The 22,364-nt window shown below is 38.6% G+C and overlaps 1 protein-coding gene across 1 annotated transcript in view; it reads left to right on the top strand.

Moving 5' to 3' along the window:
- Positions 1-22,364, top strand: part of C10H10orf67 (chromosome 10 C10orf67 homolog) — a 132,274-nt gene that overhangs the window by 23,671 nt on the left and 86,239 nt on the right. Inside the window, exon 5 of the mRNA XM_040277984.2 lies at positions 22,032-22,187. Coding sequence (XP_040133918.1) covers positions 22,032-22,187 — 156 coding nt within the window. The remainder of the gene's footprint in view (positions 1-22,031; positions 22,188-22,364) is intronic.

Consider the following 22,364-nt stretch of genomic DNA (forward strand, 5'->3'; position numbering starts at 1 on the left):
TGACTTGTGATGTTTACCTCATCATATAAGCCTAAGATTCATTTTATGGCTATCTAGCTATTTTGTGGCTATATATTAAGACTATTTATGCTGTATTGTGACTGTATATTGATTTTTGTATTAAATATTTTTAGCATTAAAACTTTTACTTTTTTTCAATTGAACTTGGGATCTTATACTTGATCTGAGGTACACATTCAGCCCCAAATGTTTAATATCTAGTGAATTTAGGTCTTCTTTTATTAGATATCTTTATTAGCTGTCTTTACTTTTTTATTCTTTCAGATGTTTATCTTTCAGGTAATTTAGTTTATTTCCACTTCAAAAAAAAGCTTTTTTGTACTTTTATTGAAATTCACTTGTTTAGAAATTTATTCATGAATTTAGGAAGAAATAATATCATGTATAATGTTCAATTTCCCTAACCAAGAATATTATCTTGAATTCTTCTCAATTTATTTATGTGTTGCTTTATGTATTTTAATAAAGTTTTAGAGTTTTATTTATGTAGGTTATCTGCATTTTTCACACAACTAAGTTATTTCTAAGCATTATATTTTATAGCTTTAGAAAATGTAATATTTTCTGCCATATTTTTAAAGTCTATCATTAATGTATATTGAAACCATTGAATTCTTAGTGCTTCATTGAAATATATTTTATATAGAATAAAATCCACCCACTAAAAGTGTACAACTTAATGGTTTATAGTATGTTTACAGAATTGTGCAACCATCACCATAATCTAATTTTAGAACATTTTCATCACTGCAAAAGGAAACTTTCACCTACTAGGTCCACTTGTAGGTATTTTCTTGCTTTTCAGTGGAAGACACTAATGCACCCTCCTAAGGAGGGAGCAGGAATGAGGTGGGTGTGCACCCTTGCTTGCTGATTCCTTTGCCACTGGTGCATCAGGAAAGCCAATGAGTAGCCTCACACTCTGTGTGATGAATATAGCTTCTAGACAAGAGGAGAGATCTGTGGCTTTAGAAAACTGAAGGGTCTGGGGGTGGGAAGGAAGAGGAGGGGGTAGGGGGTTAGCAATGATGGTTGAATGTGATGGACGTCATTATCCAAGTACATGTATGAAGACATGAATTGGTGGGAACATACTTTATATACAAACAGAGATATGAAAAATTGTGCTGTAATAAGAATTGTAATGCATTCTGCTGTCATGTATTTAAAAAATAAAATAATTTAAAAAAAAGAAAGAAAACTGAAGGGTCTGAACCATCAGAATTTTATCCCCTTAAATGAAAGAATCAAAGAACCACCCTTACCTTTACCAAACGCTCCTTAGAGGGCTCATGAATGAAGTCATTGCCTTCTTATTGTGTATTGCTTTACCTTGTTTTTCTTTTTTCTGTGAGAAAAATCCAGAAGAGCCAAAGGACCTTCATAGAACTCTGTTGGGGTAAGTTTGGAAGAGAAGGAGCTGGATGGATACGAAATTGAAAAAAAAAGAATTCAGAGATGTAGGGAGGATCTGAGAGAAACACTGTCCTCTGTTTTGTATGGACGTGCAGTATTGGAACCTAACAAAAGCTTGTGACTTCAGTTGTTCTTTTACATTAGGTGATGCTGGTGACACTTCGGTAAACTTGCTCCTCTTCTCTTAGCAGATAATAAGTGACAATAAATGCAGTCATCATATATTGAATTATTTACTATGACCCAGGTAGAGTGTAGAGTGTTCCCCATACATCATTATATTTACTATTTTTTGCAGAAAAACACAAAAGATAAGAGCTATATTCGGACAGATTACCAAAAGAATGCAATTTTTCAATCTAAGTTTCAATCTCCATATCTTTTCTTTTTTGGTGCAACTACAACTGGTATTTGGTAAAAATGGTGACTGACACCTCTTTTTCACATGTTGTCATGCAGTTATTTGCAGAAAACTCTGCTGCTCCTGTGTCTTCTCCTTTTCTAGATAAGCCACCAATTCCTTAATTGTTCCTTATATGAAGAGAATTCCAGACTTCTCAGCATCTTTCTGGCCTTCTTAAAACATCATCTGGCTAGTCACTGTCCTCTTATATGGGATAAGTATGTAACCAAACTTATTTGTATCAGTGACAGTCATTTCCTAATGACTTTAAGGAAACTCAAACTCTGGTAGCAAAATCAACTTAGCTCTCCTTTTTCTAGTTTCAGACCATGAGGAAGCAAGAGAAGGCTATCTGAACCTCTAGCTGTGCTTGTCTTCTGAGGCAAGTCTTGACATGTTGCCTACGCTGGCCTAGAACCCCTGGGCTCAAACTATCCTCCTACCTCAGCCTCCCATGTAGCTGGGACTATAAGCATGCACTCCCAGTCTTTGTTTCTCATAAGACAATATGAACAACAACATTTATTTTTCAAGTATTCGAGATTCATAGATTTTTTTAAAAAAATAGAACTTAGATACTCTATTTCAATAATCACAGATTTTATGAACACAAATTAAACAAGATAAAAACATAAATGTGTATAAATGCAAATGTAGAATTCATTGTCCTAACATAAATTGTTAGCAGAGAAAGAAAATATTGCTACAAAGAACTATGCTACATAAAACAGAAGAAAATGTAGTCACAAACGTTTGATCACTATATTTGATCTTTCAAAAATGTGTGATGTTGAAAAACAACAGATGTCAATTTGTATCATTAAATCAGAGAATGTCTTTGTACAAAATTTTCTACCTGCTATAAAGACTTTCTTTCAGTTTTTGGAAGAAGAGGAAATAGTTGCAAGTTAACTTCAAATACTTTCATATGACATTTACATCATCAAATTACCACACCTCTTCTTTGGTAATTTTGTTATGAGCCATTCCAGTTTTTTTGTTTTGTTTATTTATTTATTTTTTTGTAGGGACTATAACTTCTTTATTACTCGTATTTATTTCAAGGAAAGTATTTCTTATTTGTCCTTTTCTTTACATTCTTTTTTTTTTTTGAGAGAGAGAGAGAGAGAGAGAATTTTTAATGTTTATTTTTTAGTTTTTGGTGGACACAACATCTTTGTTTGTATGTGGTGCTGAGGATCGAACCCGGGCCACACACATGCCAGGCGAGTGTGCTACCGCTTGAGCCACATCCCCCAGCCCTACATTCTTAAATATAGATGAATATTCAATGCAGCGTTACCTGAATCAGTTTCAAGATTGTCCTGTTAAAAATGTGTTTTGAAATTGTTTTTAAAAGTCTTTGAAGTGCGAAAATAATTATTCTTGCAATCTCAATTTGTTGCTTATTTTCTTCTGCCTCTTGAGGATTCACTGATGAAAAACCTTTCCTAATGAGAACACAAACGTTTCAGTCATCCATTCAAAGTTTTAACAATAAATGTTGTCTTGGTGCTAAATCATTGCTATTTAGGTTTAAAAAAAAAAAAAGTCCAAATATGCAATGGAACATCCCGGTGTTTAGCAGGGATTAAATTTTCTGGACTCTTCTTATGAAATGGATGGGCATCTTCCAAGGGCAGCATGCATGGCCCCAGATAGTGAAGAATTCATTTCCTTGGATCAATCTTAATGGCCCAAATGAGGCTTCAGGTTGAAAAGAGTGAGAAAGAAAACAGATGCTACTGCAAAAAGTTAAAGTCTCTGAAATAAGATGACAAAATATGTCAAATTCATCATTGGCCCAAACTCATTGTGACTCATACAAAGACTCTTCTCCCTTAACTCTGCCCTTTCTCTCAAGTCTCCTAATCTCACTTAGAAGCATTATAACCCCTCCCACACCCTATCCTCCCCAGCTGGAAACCTGCACAGTCTCTTCTTTTGAAGAGTCTGTTCCTTGTGCCAAACAGACTCTTCAAAGGGCTGCCACCATCCCCCATCCTGGCGTGCACACCCCCGTAAGATCATCTCTCCTGTCTCCTTGAATGTGAACAGGACGAAAACCTACTTCCAAGCAATAGAATATTGCAAAAGTGATGGGCTGCCTGAGTTTATGTGTAGTTCCTGTCTGGCTTGAGTCTCTCTCTCCTTTGTGGGCTTGGAGAAAGCAAGAAGCCATGGTGGGGTGTAGAACTAAAGGCAGCCTCTGGCTGAGGAGCAAGAACCTGAAATTCTTGGTCTTACAGCTAAAATGAAGTGGATTCTTCCAACAACCTAAGTGAATTTGGAAGAAGTTCCTTTACCAATTGAACCTCAGATGAGACCACAGCCCGGAACTACATCTTCACTGAAGCCTTGCAAGACCTTTGCAGAGGATCTAGTTTAGGTGGGCATGAGTTACAGACCTATAAAAAGTAAGAAGACAATAAGTGTGCGTGTGTGTGCGTGTGTGTGTGTGTGTGTGTGCATGTGTGTGTGTGTGTATTTTAAGTCACTATGTTTGTGGCAAAGTTGCTTTGCAACAATAGAAAAAATAGAACACAAATTCACTCTTCATATTCAGTAAGCCATTCAGTTTTACCTAAATCCATTTTCCATTATCTTATCTCTGATGTCCCAGTAGTCAGCACTGCCTGCCTGGCCTGTGGCTTTTGCTTTCTTATTCTTTCAGGTCTTCATACACTCAGCCACTTATCCAGTCATCTGAGTCATTTTTCCACACACAAGTCTGATCACATTCTGCCACTATTTAAGAACCTGCATAGCTGTAGAACGAACCCCAAACCCCTTGGCAACACACAAAAAGCCCCTGCGCCTCCCAGCTTTTATCTCCTTCTGCTGCTTTGCTAAAAATTTGCCCACCAGCAATACCAAGCTACTCGCAATCACCTTAGTCTACACACCTCAAGTTATTAGTCACCTCCCTGGAATTTTCACCTAATATTCCTTATTGCTGGGCTGGGGATGTGGCTCAAGCGGTAGCGCGCTCGCCTGGCATGCGTGTGGCCCGGGTTCGATCCTCAGCACCACATACAAAGATGTTGTGTCCACCGAAAACTAAAATAAATAAATAAATATATATATATTTTTTTAAATATTCCTTATTGCTGTTGCTCCTGCCATTCAAGTCTGCTGTTTCCTTCTTGAATTTATGTTTGATTGAGCAATCAGTTGTTGGCAGTGGAGTAGTGAAGTTCCCTACTGTTATGATATTGCTCTTTCTTCTTAAGATCTATTATGTTCAAAGCTAATATTTGTTTGATATATTTAGGTGCTCCAATACTGAATGCATATATATTTACAGTTGATATATCCTACCAATGAATTGATTTCTTTATCGTCATAGAGTGATCCTCTTTTGCCAAGGCCAATGTCTCGGCTTGGCACCAGAATCACGAGGCACTCACAGCTTTGTAGGTTCAAACAGCAATTCTTTATTCCAGCTCTCACACCGCCTCCACACAGGTCCAGGGGCAAACACGTTCTGCCGTCTCCCGCACCAACAACCTACTCCACGAGGCTATCTCCAAATCCCATTTTAATCTCACGAGAACTCAACGGGAACAAGCAGCAGGAACACCCTAATCCCAGCAATAATCTTCAACCGCCAACTTCCCTAAAACCCATTATCTTACACTGGCAACGCCTTAAACTCAAGGAGCCGGTTACTTCCTCAAACCTGATCAGCTCTAAACCCAGATCCGCCTTGGTCCTTGAGCAAGGTCACCTTATTAAAGCATGCATGCAATGTTCCATCAAATGTCCTCTAAGCAGCATGGGGTACGCTTGGCAAGGAAATTTCGATGCGTCATTCCTACTTGGTAATGGCCCTCAGCATCTCCCCCCTTCTGATTAATTAAACAACAAGCAATGCGGCTTAGGACCGTGCCTGGTAGGTTGTCCAATTCAACATATGGTTCTTACCCGTCATCGGATGAACTGACCTCTAGGCGTCAGTCCCCTGTCTTAGGTTGAATCCACTGCAATCAGATCAACCCGTCGCTGACTACCGGTCCAGCATTCAGCCATGCTTGTGGATAGGCCTAAGCACCAGTGGGGGGGTGAGGTTCTTGCCTCACCTCTGTTGGCCCCCAAATTTAACCTTGGTGCCAGTGGGGGGGTGAGGTTCTTGCCTCACCTCTGTTGGCCCCCAAATTTTAGACCATCACTAGTAGAAGGGAGGAAGATACAGAAATGCCACGACACCAAGCCAATTGACGGCTCCTTTGGAAAAATTGCATCACTGGTGACACCATCAGCAAAGATGTCAGCATTACCACAATTAACATGGGGTGCGCTGGCAAGGAAATTGCATCACTGGTGACACCATCAGCAAAAATATGCCAGCAGTACCACAATTTGCTGCACCAGACGATAGTTCACAATGCATGCAACTGATATATAGTCCAGGCAAGTTCTGCAGGCGGTTCAAATCGGAGGAGTCTATCAATATGTCCATTTCCTCCCAAAGTAAATCAAGTCCTTGATTGAGCATTACTTGTTGAGTTATATTCATTGATGCATCAGTTTATACAGTTTACTGTGGTAGCTATCATAGAAGCTGTAGTTTGGTTTTCTTTGTCTTCACCGGCACTGGGATGGAGATGGGAATTCTGGCAATGATGTTAAAGAGACATTATCCTGAACAGAATTATTAAATATGATGAAAAGGAAAAGTGAAAGTAAACAAACAGATCTGTTAATCACCTTTAAAAACAATAGTAAGCAAACAGATCTATTAACCACCCTTGAAAACAATCATTAACAGCTGTTTACCTAATTAGATTAAACCACTTAAATCACGTGAATAAAAAAAAAAATTCGGATCCATTTTTTCATGAGCGCTCCTCATATAAAAATATGGACATATACACATACTGACATGCAACACAAAACAGGGCACACATAACATACAACATATAAGACAATAATAACGGCCTTGTAGCTTTACCTAGGTAAAATCTCCATTGCAATGTTTAAAAACTCCACAGTCAAAAAATAAAAAACAGTCAAAAAACAAAACTGATCAGAAAAACATTAACCTAGGTTTGTATGAGCTCAAAAAATAAAATAGAACTTTATGATGTGGGAAAAATGCAATAATAAAATAGGTATTGAAAAAAGGCACCGTGGTTAATCACTGTCGCAGATGTAAGAATAGCCAAGCTGGAGCTCTGGATTTCAGCTGTTATGGATTTCAGTCAAATCATCTTCTTTTTCTGTAGAAATTGTTTTGGTTAACCTCTCTGGAATCCAAATCGGCTGCTGTTCTCCCTGTGGGAACACACAAACGGAACCCCGACTCCAGACAATAACTGGGTCGGGACCTTTCCATTGTCCTGTTAGAATATCTTTCCAAAGTACCTTAGGCTTATGTACATTTTTCGGATACATATGTCTTTCCGCAGCACTAAGTCCTGATGAATCCAAATTTAGAAAGTTTAGAGTAAAAAGGGTTATTTTAAGTTTATCTTTGGGGGATATATACCCCTTTCCAATTCCCTCTTTTTGCTTTAATAGGTACGTTTTAATAGTTTGATGAGCTCTTTCAACTATGCCTTGTCCCTGTGGATTGTATGGGATTCCTGTTATATGAGTAATACCAAATGATGAGCAAAATTGTTTAAAAGATTTAGACGTATAACCAGGACCGTTATCAGTTTTTAACTGTTTAGGAACACCCACAGTGGCAAAATTTTGTAAGCAATGAGCTATAACATCTTTAGTTTTTTCTCCGGCATGAAGGGAGCCCATCAAAAATCCGGAAGAAGTATCAACTGTAACATGTAAATATTTTAATTTTCCAAATTCTGGCAAGTGTGTGACATCCATCTGCCAAATATGGTTAGGTATCAATCCTCTAGGATTGACTCCAAGATTAACTTGTGGTAAAAAGGTCACACAATTTTGACATTGTTTTATTATATGCCTGGCTTGTTCCTTAGTTATTTTAAAACGCTTTTGTAAAGTATTAGCGTTAACATGAAACCTTTTATGAAAATTTGTAGCTTCTTCTACAGTAGAAAAAATATGTATATCATGTGTAGTTTTATCTGCTAAATCATTGCCCAAACTAAGGGCTCCAGGCAATCCTGTATGTGCCCTGATATGTCCTATGAAGAATGGATCTTTTCTATCCCAGATTAGACTTTGTATAGTGGAAAACAAAGAGAAAACAGTAGAGGAAGGGGAAATCCTACCAGCATCTTCAAGGGATGTTATAGCATTAACTACATACTGGCTATCAGAGAATAAATTAAATACAGAATCTTTGAACATCACAAAAGCTTGTAGAACTGCATTAAGCTCTACCTTTTGAGCTGACTGTTTGGGAACTAAAAATGTAAAAGTTTGATCAGGGGTAACTACTGCAGCTGTACCATTATTAGACCCATCAGTGAATATATTTGGAGCATTCATGATAGGTGTTTTTCTTGTCATTTTAGGAAAAACTACAGGATGCTTAGACCAAAAAGACAACAAAGGATTAGATGGTAAATGATTATCAAATGAAACATTCGATTTACACATGATTATTGCCCAAGTATTTAATTCATTAGCTAACTCATCAATTTGCTCCATAGTATATGGAGTAATAATTTTATTGGGAGAAATTCCAAACACTGTCTTTGCTGCTCTTATACCTTTGAGTATTAATTGTCCTACAGCCTCAGGATACCTAGTAAGAATAGTGTTAGGAGAATAAGATAAATGTATCCACAATAATGGACCTTCCTGCCAAAATACTCCTGTAGGAATATTTCTTGTTGGTAGTACAATAAATAATAAAGGCAAACTTATATCAATTCTATCTAAATGCATATTTTCCATATATGTCTCAATAATTTTTAATGCCTTTCTAGCTTTAGGAGTTAACATTCGGGGTGAATTTGGATCTGATGGACCTTTTAGAATATCAAATAAAGGTCCCAACTCTCCTGTTGGTATGCCTAGATAAGGCCTTATCCAATTTATATCTCCCAACAACTTTTGAAAGTCATTAAGTGATTTGAGTTGATCTACTCGTATTTGAATTTTAGGTGGACGGACCATGGTTGAGGATAATAGAACTCCTAAATAATTAATTGGAAAATTTAATTGTACTTTGTCTATTCCTATCTCTAGATTATAATTTTTTAACAAGTTTGTAAGTGTGGCATAACATTCCAGCAATGTGTTTTTATCTTTATGTGCCAATAATACATCATCCATATAGTGAAATATTTTTAGTTCAGGATTTTGATTTCTAAGTGGCTGGATTGCTTTATTAACATATATTTGACACATAGTTGGACTGTTAGCCATTCCTTGAGGGAGTACTTTCCATTCATATCTTTCATCAGGACCTTCATGATTTAATGCAGGGATAGTAAATGCAAAACGTGGACTATCCTCGGCATGAATTGGAATCGAAAAAAAGCAATCTTTAATGTCTATAGCTAAAACATGCCACGTTTTTGGTAAAGCAGACAATTGAGGAATCCCTGATTGAGCAGGTCCCATAATGACCATTTCATTATTAATTGCTCTTAAATCTTGTAATAATCTCCATTTACCCGATTTCTTTTTGATAACAAAAATGGGAGTATTATGGGGAGATACGGAAGGTTGTAAATGTCCTTCCGCTAATTGTTGTTTGACCAGATCATGGGCTACTTGTATCTTTTCTTTAGTCAGGGGCCACTGAGGAACCCACACTGGTATTTCTGATTTCCAAGTAATTTTGATTGTCTCAGTGGCCCTTTCTGAAAATCCAACCCATGTCTGTCTGTTCCTTGATCTATTTGAATTGGCGCTGCTATACCTTGTTCTTGTTTTCCTAATCTTTTTTCTTTCCTGATACCTTGTCTAGCCCTAGTAGTGGGCACATTAGGATTGATGTTATTTGTTAACATCAAACCTAGTTGATCTAGGACATCTCGTCCCCATAAATTAATAGGAAGGTGATCCAAAACATATGGCTGTATAGTTCCTTCACATCCTTCAGGATCCTTCCAATCTAATATCATAGCACTTCTATGGGGATTAGTCGCCACTCCTAGGCCTCGAAGCGTTTGAGTGGCTTGTTGTAATGGCCAATGTTTTGGCCATTCTTGAAGAGATATGATGCTAAGGTCAGCACCTGTGTCCAGCAGTCCATTAAAGTCACGACCCTGAATATTTAGTTTTAACATTGGGCGAGAATCTAAATTTAAAGACAACATAGCCCAATCTACACCTGTGGAGCCTAATCCCTTGGAACCTCTTTCTACATTAAGACTAGAGAACTTATTATGTAGGCTGGGTAGTATTAACAACTGTGCTATTCTATCTCCAGGTGAAATTACTGATATACCTCCTGGAGAACTAGCTATAATTTTTATTTCACCTACATAATCGGGATCAATTACCCCAGGACTTATCATAAGTCCTTTTAATGTAGATGAACTACGTCCCAACAATAAGCCTACTGTTCCTTGGGGAAGAGGTCCTTTTACTCCTGTAGGAATGATTTGAACTCCCATCTCTGGAGTTAATACTGCTCTGGCAGAGGCGCAGATGTCCAACCCTGCGCTCCCTCGGGTTTGTCTGATGAGGGATTTAATGGACAATGTGTCCTGGGCACCACCCTGATGGGGTTTCTGGGTTCCTCCACTGCCCCGTATATTTGTGGTTGTGGGCCCCGGAGCATTGGGCCCCCCGGTCCGTTTTTTGGCAATGAAGCCTGATGCCTTTCTCCACGATATCGTGGGTAAATACCTGATCCTTGTCCGTTTTTTGATAAGGGAGTACCTTCTATGGTGGTTTGAGAACGGCATTCATTAGCCCAATGTCTCCCTCTACGGCATCGTGGGCAAATACCCGGTATTCTATTCCTTTGATTTCTAGTTTTGTTAAACCCTCCTCTTATGGGGCAACTCCTTTTAAAATGTCCTGTTTGTTCACAATTATAGCATGTTTCTAGCCTGGCATCTAAAGCCTGTTGTACTGCAGCTGCCAAGACTTGCCCTTGTTCATTAACATCTCTACATAATTTAATATATGTGTTTAAATCTTCATGTCTCCATGGTCTAATAACCTCTCTGCAGCAACGATTTGCTTGGTCATAAGCCAGTTGTTTTATTAATGGCATTGCTTGTTCTGTGTCACCAAAAATTTTGGCAGCCGTTTGAATAAGCCTATCTACAAAGTCAGCGTAAGGTTCATTAGGTCTCTGTATTACCTTAGATAGCTGACCTTGTAAATCTCCATGTCCTTGTAAAGTCTTCCATGCCCTAACTGCGTCTGCAGCAATCTGTACATATACAGCAGGATCATATTCCATTTGTTGCCGCTGACCCTCATAAGGTCCCTTTCCTAATAACATTTCAAGACTTCTTTGAGGGTAACCGGCTGCTGCATTTCGCCTAGCTGTCTCCATGCAAAATTCCTCATTGGCAACCTTCCATAACAAATATTGTCCTCCATTTAGCACAGATTTACACATGCTAGCCCAATCTGCTGGCGTCATGTCCAAGTTAGTAATGGACTCCACCATGCTTACCGTGAAGGGGGCTTGAGGACCATAGGTTGTTACAGCCTCCTTTAACTGCTTCACTGTGTTAAATTCTAAAATACGGTGAATTCGCCGCCCTCCTGCCTGTTCAAATACAGGGCATGCTAATCTTTGAGGTCCTGTCTCAGGATCCCATCTATCAACTACGGGGTTTGAGGGCCACTCAGCTGTCTCCATCGGTGGGGCTGTTGGTTGAATTACACCCTCTGGTAAAACGGAGTTAGTGACAGCCTCTTGTTGTGGCCTTTTTTCTAATAACCCCTTTTCCTTTAAATTTTCTCCCTTTCTCTGACTAGCTCGAGAGACCTTCTCTTTTGCTTGACCTAAAATGTCTTCCTCCATGGTCTGAATCTCTAACAATTTACTTAACACTTTTTCGGCTTCTTTTTTAATAATTTCTAATCTTCTATAAAGATAACGCAACCCAATAAGATAACACAAAACAAAACCACAACTGAATGAAACAAAAACTGAATAAAAATTCACTGTATCAATTTTCTCTTTCTCGGGGCTAACAAACTTCAAACCTTGAGCCAACCATTTTTCCCAGTTTGCCTGAGAAATTTCTAGGGATAGGCAGCTTGAAACAAAAACGAAATAAATCAAAACAAGAACACATTGTTTTTTGAAATGGTCACCCATTCTCTCGCCTTCCCTCAGGGGGGAGCGATTTTACTCACCTCCAAATTTCAGACGTTCCGCGTACGGGCCACCAAAATGCCAAGGCCAATGTCTCGGCTTGGCACCAGAATCACGAGGCACTCACAGCTTTGTAGGTTCAAACAGCAATTCTTTATTCCAGCTCTCACACCGCCTCCACACAGGTCCAGGGGCAAACACGTTCTGCCGTCTCCCGCACCAACAACCTACTCCACGAGGCTATCTCCAAATCCCATTTTAATCTCACGAGAACTCAACGGGAACAAGCAGCAGGAACACCCTAATCCCAGCAATAATCTTCAACCGCCAACTTCCCTAAAACCCATTATCTTAAACTGGCAACGCCTTAAACTCAAGGAGCCGGTTACTTCCTCAAACCTGATCAGCTCTAAACCCAGATCCGCCTTGGTCCTTGAGCAAGGTCACCTTATTAAAGCATGCATGCAATGTTCCATCAAATGTCCTCTAAGCAGCATGGGGTACGCTTGGCAAGGAAATTTCGATGCGTCATTCCTACTTGGTAATGGCCCTCAGCACTCTTTGTCTCTTGGGATAAATCTTGGCTGAAAGGCTAGTTTGTCTGAGTTTAGCTACTCTTGTTCTCTACTGGTTACCATTTTCATGGAGTATCTTTTTCATTCTTTTGCTTTCAGCCTGTGTGTGTCCTTAAAACTAAAGTGACTCATTGTATTCTGTTGTTTTGTTTAATCTGTTTAGTCCCTCTCTTTGACTGGAGAATTTACTATGCATTTACATTGAAACTAATTGTTGGGAGGTAAGGACTCAGTATTGCCATTTTATTAATTATTCTCTTTTGTGGTTCCTTTGTTTCTTTTTTTCTCACTGTCTTCCCTTCTGTTTTTTTGGGGGGGTGGGAGGGGCAGTGGTATGCTTTGATTTTTTGTGTGTTTGTGTTTTGTGTATCTACCAGAGGTGTTTTCTTCATGGTTACCATGGATCATATATAAAACATCTTACAGTTATAAGATTCTCTTCTAAACTCCTAAAAATTTAATTTCAATCACATAAGTTTCACACTTTTACTTTTGGCCCATCTTCTTAAGTATTTATTAACAACTTGTGGCCTTAGTCATTTTTTTTAGTTACTTTTAATACTGTTGTCTAGAGTTAAAAGTGATTTATATACTACCATTGCAATATTGGGATATTCTGAATTTGACCATCTATTTATCTTTACTAGTGGATTTTATACTTTTATAAGTGTTCATGTTACTTAACACCCTTTAGTTTCCACTCATAGGACTTCCTTTACATTCTTTTAAGGCAGGTCTTGTTGTGATAAATTCCTTCAACTTTTGCTTGTCTGGTAATATTTTTTATCTCTTTTTTATTTTGAATGACAGCATCACTGCTGGATATAGTATTCTTGGTTGGCTTTTGATTTTTTTCCAGCTCTTCAAATATATTGTCTGATTCCTCCCTCATGACCTGCAAAGTTTCTGCTAAGAAATATGCTAATAACCTTATAAAAGCTCTCTTCTATGTGACATGTCTGTTTTCCGTAGCTGCTTTTAGAATTTATATATATATATATATATATATATATATATATATATATATATATATATATATATATATTTTATTGGTTTTTCAAAACATTACAAAGCTCATGATATATCATCTTTCATACATTTGACTCAATTAGGTTATAAACTTCCATTTTTACCCCAAATACAAATTGCAGAATCACATCAGTTACACACTCACATTTTTACATAATGGCATATTAGTGACTGTTGTATTCTGCTGCCTTTCCTATCCCCTACTATCCCCCCTCCCCTCCCCTCCCATCTTCCCTCTCTACCTCATCTGCTGTTGTTCAATTCTCTCCCTTGTTTCCCCCCCTTTCCCCTCACAAACCTCTTCTTTGTAATTTTGTGTAACATTGAGGGTCTCCAACCATTTCCATATGCTTTCCCTTCTCTCTCCCTTTCTCTCCCCCTACTTGTCTTTGTTTAATGTTAATCTTTTCCTCATGCTCTTCCTCCCTGTTCTGTTCTTAGTTGCTCTCTTTATATCAAAGAAGACATTTGGCATTTGTTTTTTTAAGGATTGGCTAGCTTTGCTTAGCATAATCTGCTCTAATGCCATCCATTTCCCTGCAAATTCTATGATTTTGTCATTTTTTAGTGCTGCATAGTACTCCATTGTGTATAGATGCCACATTTTTTTTATCCATTCATCTATTGAAGGGCATCTAGGTTGGTTCCACAGTCTAGCTATTGTGAATTGTGCCACTATGATCATTGATGTGGCAGTATCCCTATAGTACGCTCTTTTAAGATCCTCAGGGAATAGTCCGAGGAGGGTGATAGCTGGATCAAATGGTGGATCCATTCCCAGCTTTCCCAGGTATCTCCATACTGCTTTCCAAATTGGCTGCACCAATTTGAAGTCCCACCAGCAGTGTACAAGTGTACCCTTTTCCCCACATCCTCGCCAACACTTATTGTTGTTTGACTTCATAATGGCTGCCAATCTTACTGGAGTGAGATGGTATCTTAGGGTGGTTTTGATTTGCATTTCTCTGACTGCTAGAGATGGTGAGTATTTTTTCATGTGCTTGTTGATTGATTGTATGACCTCCTCTGTGAAGTGTCTGTTCAGGTCCTTGGCCCATTTGTTGATTGGGTTATTTGTTATCTTATTGTTTAATTTTTTGAGTTCTTTGTATATTCTGGATATTAGGGCTCTATCTGAAGTGTGAGGGGTAAAAATTTGTTCCCAGGATGTAGTATCTCTATTTACCTCTCTTATTGTTTCTCTTGCTGAGAAAAAACTTTTTAGTTTAAGTAAGTCCCATTTATTTATTCTTGTTATTAACTCTTGGGCTATGGGCGTCCTACTAAGGAATTTGAAGCCTGACCCCACAGTATGTAGATCATAGCCAACTTTTTCTTCCATCAGACACAGTGTCTCTGATTTGATATCAAGCTCCTTGATCCATTTTGAGTTAACTTTTGTGCATGGTGAGAGAAACGGATTCAGTTTCATTTTGTTGCATATGGATTTCCAATTTTCCCAGCTCCATTTGTTGAAGATGCTATCCTTCCTCCATTGCATGCTTTTAGCCCCTTTATCAAATATAAGAAAGTTGTAATTTTGTGGATTGGTTTCTGTGTCCTCTATTCTGTACCATTGGTCCACCTGCCTATTTTGGTACCAGTACCATGCTGTTTTTGTTACTATTGCTCTGTAGTACAGTTTGAACTCTCGTATTGTTATACCTCCAGATTCATACTTCCTGCTTAGAATTGCTTTTGCTATTCTGGGTCTTTTGTTTTTCCATATGAATTTCATGATTGCTTTATCTATTTCTACAATAAATGCCATTGGGATTTTAATTGGCATCGAATTAAACCTGTAGAGAACTTTGGGTAATATCGCCATTTTGATGATGTTAGTTCTGCCTATCCATGAACAGGGTACATTTTTCCATCTTCTAAGATCTTCTTCTATCTCTCTCTTTAGGGTTCTGTAGTTTTCATTGTATAAATCTTTCACCTCTTTTGTTAGGTTGATTCCCAAGTATTTTATTTTCTTTGAGGATATTGTGAATGGAGTGGTTTTCCTCATTTCCATTTCAGAAGTTTTGTTGCTGATATACAGGAATGTCTTTGATTTATGCATGTTAATTTTATATCCTGCCACTTTGCTGAATTCATTTATTAACTCTAGCAGTTTCTTTGTAGACCCTTTTGGGTCTGTTAAATATATTATCATGTCATCTGCAAATATCGATAATTTAACTTCTTCTTTTCCAATTTTTATGCCTTTCATTTCTTTTGTCTGTCTAATTGCTCTGGCTAGTATTTCAAGAACTAAATTGAATAGAAGTGGTGATAGAAGGCATCCCTGTCTTGTTCCAGATTTTAGAGGGAATGCCTTCAGTTTTTCTCCATTTAGGATGATGCTAGCCTGAGGTTTAGCATATATAGCTTTTACAATGTTGAGGTAAGTTCCTGTTATCCCTAGTATTTCTAGTGTTTTGAACATAAAGGGATGCTGTACTTTGTCGAATGCTTTTTCTGCATCTATTGAGATGACCATGTGGTTCTTGTCTTTAAGTCTATTGATGTGGTGAATAGTATTTATAGATTTCCGTATATTGAACCAGCCTTGCATCCCAGGGATGAATCCTACTTGATAGTGGTGCACAATTTTTTTGATATGCTTTTGTATTCGATTTGCCAGGATTTTATTGAGAATTTTTGCATCCAAGTTCATTAGAGATATTGGTCTGTAGTTTTCTTTCTTTGAAATGTCTTTGTCTGGTTTCGGGATCAGGGTGATGTTGGCCTCATAGAATGAATTTGGAAGAGCTCCTTCTTTTTCTATTTCTTGAAATAGCTTGAAAAGTATTGGTATTAATTCTTCTTTGAAGGTTTTATAAAACTCCGCTGTATACCCATCCGGTCCAGGGCTTTTTTTGGTTGGTAGTCTTTTGATGGCTTCTTCAATTTCTTCCTTTGTTATTGGTCTGTTTAAATTGTGTGTGTCTTCCTGACTCAATCTGGGCAGATCGTATGACTTAAGAAATTTATCAATATCTTCACTATCTTCTATTTTATTGGAACATAGGGTTTCAAAATACTTTCTAATTATCTTCTGTATTTCTGTAGTGTCTGTTGTGATATTGCCTTTTTCATCCCATATGTTAGTAATTTGAGTTCTCTCTCTTCTTCTCTTCGTTAGCATGGCTAAGGGCCTGTCGATCTTATTTATTTTTTCACAGAACAAACTTTTAGTTTTTTCAATTTTTCAATGTTTTTTTTTGTTTCAATTTCGTTGATTTCTGCTCTAATTTTAATTATTTCTTGTCTTCTACTACATTTGCTGTTGTTTTGCTCTTCCTTTTCTAGGTTTCTAGGTTTTTGAGGTGTAGTGTGGGTTCATTTATTTGTTGTTTTTGAGGAAAGAACTCCAAGAAATGAATTTTCCTCTTAAAACTGCTTTCATTGTGTCCCATAGATTCCAGTATGTTGTGTCTGTATTATCATTTGTCTCTAAGAATTTTTTAATCTCCTCCTTTATGTCTTCTGTAACCCATTGATCATTGAGTAACATATTGTTCATTTTCCATATAATGTAGGATTTTTCCTTCCTTCTTTTATCATTGATTTCCAGTTTCATTCCATTATGATCAGATATGGTGCATGGTATTATCTCCACGCCTTTATATTTACTAAGAGTTGCCCTATGGCATAATATATGGTCTATCTTTGAGTAGGATCCATGTGCTGCTGAGAAGAACGTGTATCCACTTGATGATGGTTGATATATTCTATATGTGTTGGTTAACTCTAGGTTATTGATTGTGCTATTGAGTTCTATAGTTTCTTTATTCAGCTTTTGTCTAGAGGATCTGTCTAATGGTGAGAGCGGTGTGTTGAAGTCACCCATAATTATTTGTTGTAGTCTATTTGACTCTTGAACTTGAGGAGAGTTTGTTTTATGAATGTTGCAGCTCCATTGTTTGGTGCATACAAATTGATAATTGTTTGTGGATAGTTCCTTTTAACAGTATATAGTATCCTTCTTTATTCCTTTTGATTTACTTAGGTTTGAAGTTGATTTTATTCGATATGAGTATGGCCACTCCTGCTTGCTTCCGAGGGCCATGTGAGTGGTATGATTTTTCCCAACCTTTTACCTTCAGCCTGTGTATGTCTTTTCCTATCATATGAGTCTCCTGAAGGCAGCATATTGATGGATTTGTTTTTTTGATCCAGGTTACAAGCCTATGTCTCTTGATTGGTGAGTTTAGGCCATTAACATTTAAGGTTACAATTGAAATATGATTTGTACTTCCAGTAATGTTTATTTATTTATTTATTTTTGTTTGGCTAGTTTTTACTTTTTGGTTATTTTCCTCCCCCTTTACTGAGATACCTCCTGCTATTAGTTCGGGGCACTATTTTTCAATTCTTCTTCTTGTAGTATTTTGCTCAAAATGCTTTGCAGTGCTGGTTTTCTGGCTGCGAATTCTTTTAGCTTTTGTTTATCGTGAAAGATTTTAATTTCATTGTCAAATCTGAAGCTTAATTTTGCTGGATACAGTATTCTTGGTTGGAATTCATTATTTTTCAGCATTTGAAATACATTGTTCCAGGATCTTCTCGCTTTCAAAGTCTGTGATGAAAAATCAGTCGTTAACCTAATTGGTTTACCCCTGAATGTAATCTGCCTCCTTTCTCTCGTAGCTTTTAATATTCTCTCCTTGTTCTGTATGTTGGATATCTTCATAATTATATGTCTTGGAGTTGGTCTATTACGGTTTTGAATGTTTGGGGTCCTGTAGGCTTCCACGATTTGGCAATCCATTCCATCTTTCATCTCTGGGAAGTTTTCTAGAATTATTTCATTTAATAGGTTATCCATTCCTTTGGTTTGATTCTCTATGCCTTCTTCTATCCAGATGACTCTCAAATTTGGTTTTTTTAAGACATTCCATATCTCTTGAATAGATTGCTCGTGGGATTTAAGCATCTTTTCTGTGTTGACTATATTCTTTTCAAGTTGATAAACTCTGTCTTCATTATCTGATGTTCTGACTTCTACTTGATCTAGTCTATTTGTAATATTCTCGTTTGAGTTTTTAATTTGGTTTATAGTTTCCTGCATTTCTAGGATTACTGTTTGATTTTTTTAAGATCTCTATCTCCTGGTAAAGCTCATTCTTTGCCATTTGAATTTGTTTGTTTAATTCATTTTCAAAATATACTTTTATTGCTTGGACTTGCTGTCTCATGTCTAATCTAATATTCCTTTCCATCTGAGTTAGGTATGCCTTGAGTTCTTTCCCTATCCATGTTTCTGATGCTTCTAGGTCCTCCTGTAGATTTAAGTTGTCCTGCATTGTTTGTAATCCTTTTTTCCCTTGCTTTTTCATGATGTTCATGCTACTTTCTAGCTCTATTTGATTGCTGTGTTTCTGCTCTCTTCTATAAATTTGTTTTGGTTTTTTATATCTCTGTTGTCTCTCCTTTGTGTTGGTAGACTATGCCTGCTAAAGTGGATTTCTCTGGGAAGGAATTCCAACAGCCGAGCTCCAGTGACGTCACCTCTCTGCTATGGCGGGCCCCAGGCTCCTTACTGGGGTGTCCGAATGGGGGGTTGGGACTGGACTGTCTCTGGTTGGTTTCAGCTCCCGGATGCCGGCAGGCTGGCGGTCTCCAGCCACCCAGTCGCACAGACAGCAGGTGGGCTGTCACCAGCGGGCGGGCAGTCTCCAGCCGCTCAGTCGCAGGGGCAATGGGCTGGCTGTCGCCGGCGGGCTTGCGGTTTCTAGCTGCCCAGTTGCAGGGGCAATGGGCCGGCTGTCACTGGTGGGCGGGCAATCTCTAGCCGCCCAGTCGCGAGGGCCTGGCCTCTAGTCCCCTGGTTTCTCCTGCTAGTCCTGGTTTCTCCTTCTAGACCAGATTTCCCCTGAGTGATGCCTCTGTGCAGTTCAAACTGTACTCTGGGCCTGCCGTTTGTTGGGTGTGGAGGGTGGCTATTGAGAACCCCAGCACTCTATTGTTTTGATTTTTTCCGCTTGCCCCTCCCCCCACGCTGGCAATACAGGTTTTGTTTTCCCTGCTGATGGGAGGGGGAGTTGAAGGTCCCGTGTCTCTAGTTTTCTCCACGTCTTTATGCAGGCTTGCTCTGATAATCCCTCCCCCGGAGAGCCTAGGAGAGATTTTATGCGAATTCCCTGCTGTATGGGAGATGAGCTGAGTAACATGCACCTGTTTTATTGTTGCAATCTGTCGGAGAGTGGCGGTGGTTACTTCAGCTCTCCAAGATGGTGGCCGCTGGTTTCCTTGGTGGAGTTTCCGTTGTGGGGGATAGAACTGTACCGCTTCCTTCCCCGTCTGACATCCCGAACTCAGCCTAGGGCTCCGTGAGTGCTCAGGCGGCAAGATTCCACAGAATCTGCAGCAACGTTTTGCCCTGCTTGCTGGTCGCTTCTCAGCGGCTCCCCACCGTCTTTAGCCGGCGGCGGGCTGCGTGGATCAGTCAGCCCAGATCTCTGGTTGTAATTTTAAGTTCAGTTATTGTAGTTTTCAGAATTTCTATTTCATTCTTTTGATTCCTTCTATATTAGACTTCTGATTTGGCTCATGCATTTATTTTCCTAGTTTTATTTGTCTGTATTGACTTCTGTGTAATTTATCTTCTTCAAAATGATAACTTTGGATCCTTTGCTAGGCAATTTGTAGATCTCCATTTCTTTAGGTTTAGTGAAGGGAGTTTTATTAGTTGGTAGTGTCGTGTTTATCTGATTCTTCATTATCTATGTATCCTTATGTTGGTATGGGTGTTTTCAATCTTTATAGACTGGTTTTGGCAGGTAAATACTTTTTCTTTTGAGTCCCTAAGGTGATGGAATTACCTCTGGAATTGCAGTTAGGTCTTGTGGCTGCTGTTGGGTCCTCAGTAAGGTTCATTGTTGGCTGGCTTATTACCAGGAAGACTTGGACTCTTCCTCGTCCCTCAGAATACTTGACTGCCTCTAGGACCTTGATCAGTTAGTTGGGTAGTGCTGGGTGAAGGGTTTGCTTTAGGTTCTGTGGTTGGTCCCACGGGTGACAGGTTTGTTACCAGGTATAGAGATGAGAGTGTCTCTCTTCAAGTCCCTGGAAGGGGTCCTGCTGGGTGGATTCCTGGTTGGGTAGTACCAGCCCTGGATTACAGTTGAAAGGAGCTACAGCTGAATTATAAGGATGTTTCATGGTCCATAATTTAGACTGAGGGCTGAAGACCTACACCATGGACAGAGGTGAACTTGCCTTCTGCCAGGTTCTTATGGAGGCAGAACTGCCCCCAGACCATGGCTGAGTAGGTTTGGAGCTAGGTCACAGGGTTGATTCAGAAAAATTGTGCTCCTCTATATGTGTAATATGAATTGTAGTGCATTCTGCAGTCATAGATAACAACTTAAAATTTAAAAATAAATAAATAAAAACTTTTAAAAAATAAGAATATGCAAGTGCACTGAGATCAGTGAACCTGCCTCAGGCAGCATGTATGGTATGTCTCCTATTTGAATAGGAGATCTAAACCTCAGGATGGACAGATCTGGTTCTGGACTGAGAAGGAGCTGGGTTGCAGAGTCAATGGGATTGAGACATATGAGCCTTTCCTCCCTGGGTAGGAGAGACCGTTGCTGTCAGATGGCAGCTAAAAGGGGCTAAATTACTGGGCACTGCAGAATTTGATATGGAACTGAAGTCAGTGGCCTAACTCCAAGGGCATGGATCACATGACTGCTGGTCCCTGGAAAAGGGAGTCTTCTCTCAAGCCACAGTGAGAGAGGCTTTAGCTGAGTTACAGGGCCATTCCTCGAAGTTCATGATGAATGAGGGTTCATAACCATAACTGAGTCCAGTAGACCTGTCAGAGGTACTGACAGGCACGACAACCTTGAAATCCCTTGACATATGGATCTGGTGGTAGGACCAAAGCCAAACAGGTTGTAGCCAAGTCCACAGAGGGATGAAGCCATTTCTGGGTCAGTTGCTAGAATCATGGTTGGTGAACCTGCCATCTGGAAATAGGCCTGTCTTATCAGAACAGCCTTCTCCATCGTGGCCTTCATTAGGGCTGTGCAACATCCTACCCAGGTCACAAAGCTCCCACAAAGCGCTTTTGTTGATGAATAGCTACCAAATTCTTGTTGTTTTGAGGGGGATATCACTGTGTGTGGGGAGGGGCTCCAATTCTGCCATTTTCTCTTTACTATCATTATTTGCATGGCTGATAAAGTTAGAGTAATACATCACGCTTTGGGTTTTATAGAAAAATGCTATGCTATATCGCCTGATTCTTTAGCATATGCTGTAATGTAAAAAAAGAGTTACTACAAATTGTGTTCAAATTTTTAAAATAACATCACTTCACAAGTCAACAGCTAAAATAAAATAAGAAATGGTTTCCAGTGGTGTTAGCTGAGTTTCTGATTTATAGTGTGCCTTTTTTTCTTCCCAGAAATATTTTGATGTTGAAGAAGAGAAGGCTGCTTTGCAAGATGCAACAAATATCAAGCTGAATATTTTGGAAAAAAAGCTGAAAGAGAAAGAACGAATTATTAGGGAATTGAAAGAAGAACTAGAACGTTGTGAAGAAGCTGGATTTCTAAAACTTGTAAGTTTCAAGATAAAGATTAATTTTAATATATAGAAATGAAGTCATAGATTACTAAAAGCTTAGGTTAAGGATGAATGAAATTGAATGGATGTATCTTGGACATCTCTCTATAATATAAGCTAGTTCAGCACTTTATTGCTTAATGGCGTATCCTAGAAAATACAAAATTATAAA

The sequence above is a fragment of the Ictidomys tridecemlineatus genome, chromosome 10 (assembly GCF_052094955.1).
Source record: "Ictidomys tridecemlineatus isolate mIctTri1 chromosome 10, mIctTri1.hap1, whole genome shotgun sequence".
NCBI lineage: Eukaryota > Metazoa > Chordata > Mammalia > Rodentia > Sciuridae > Ictidomys > Ictidomys tridecemlineatus.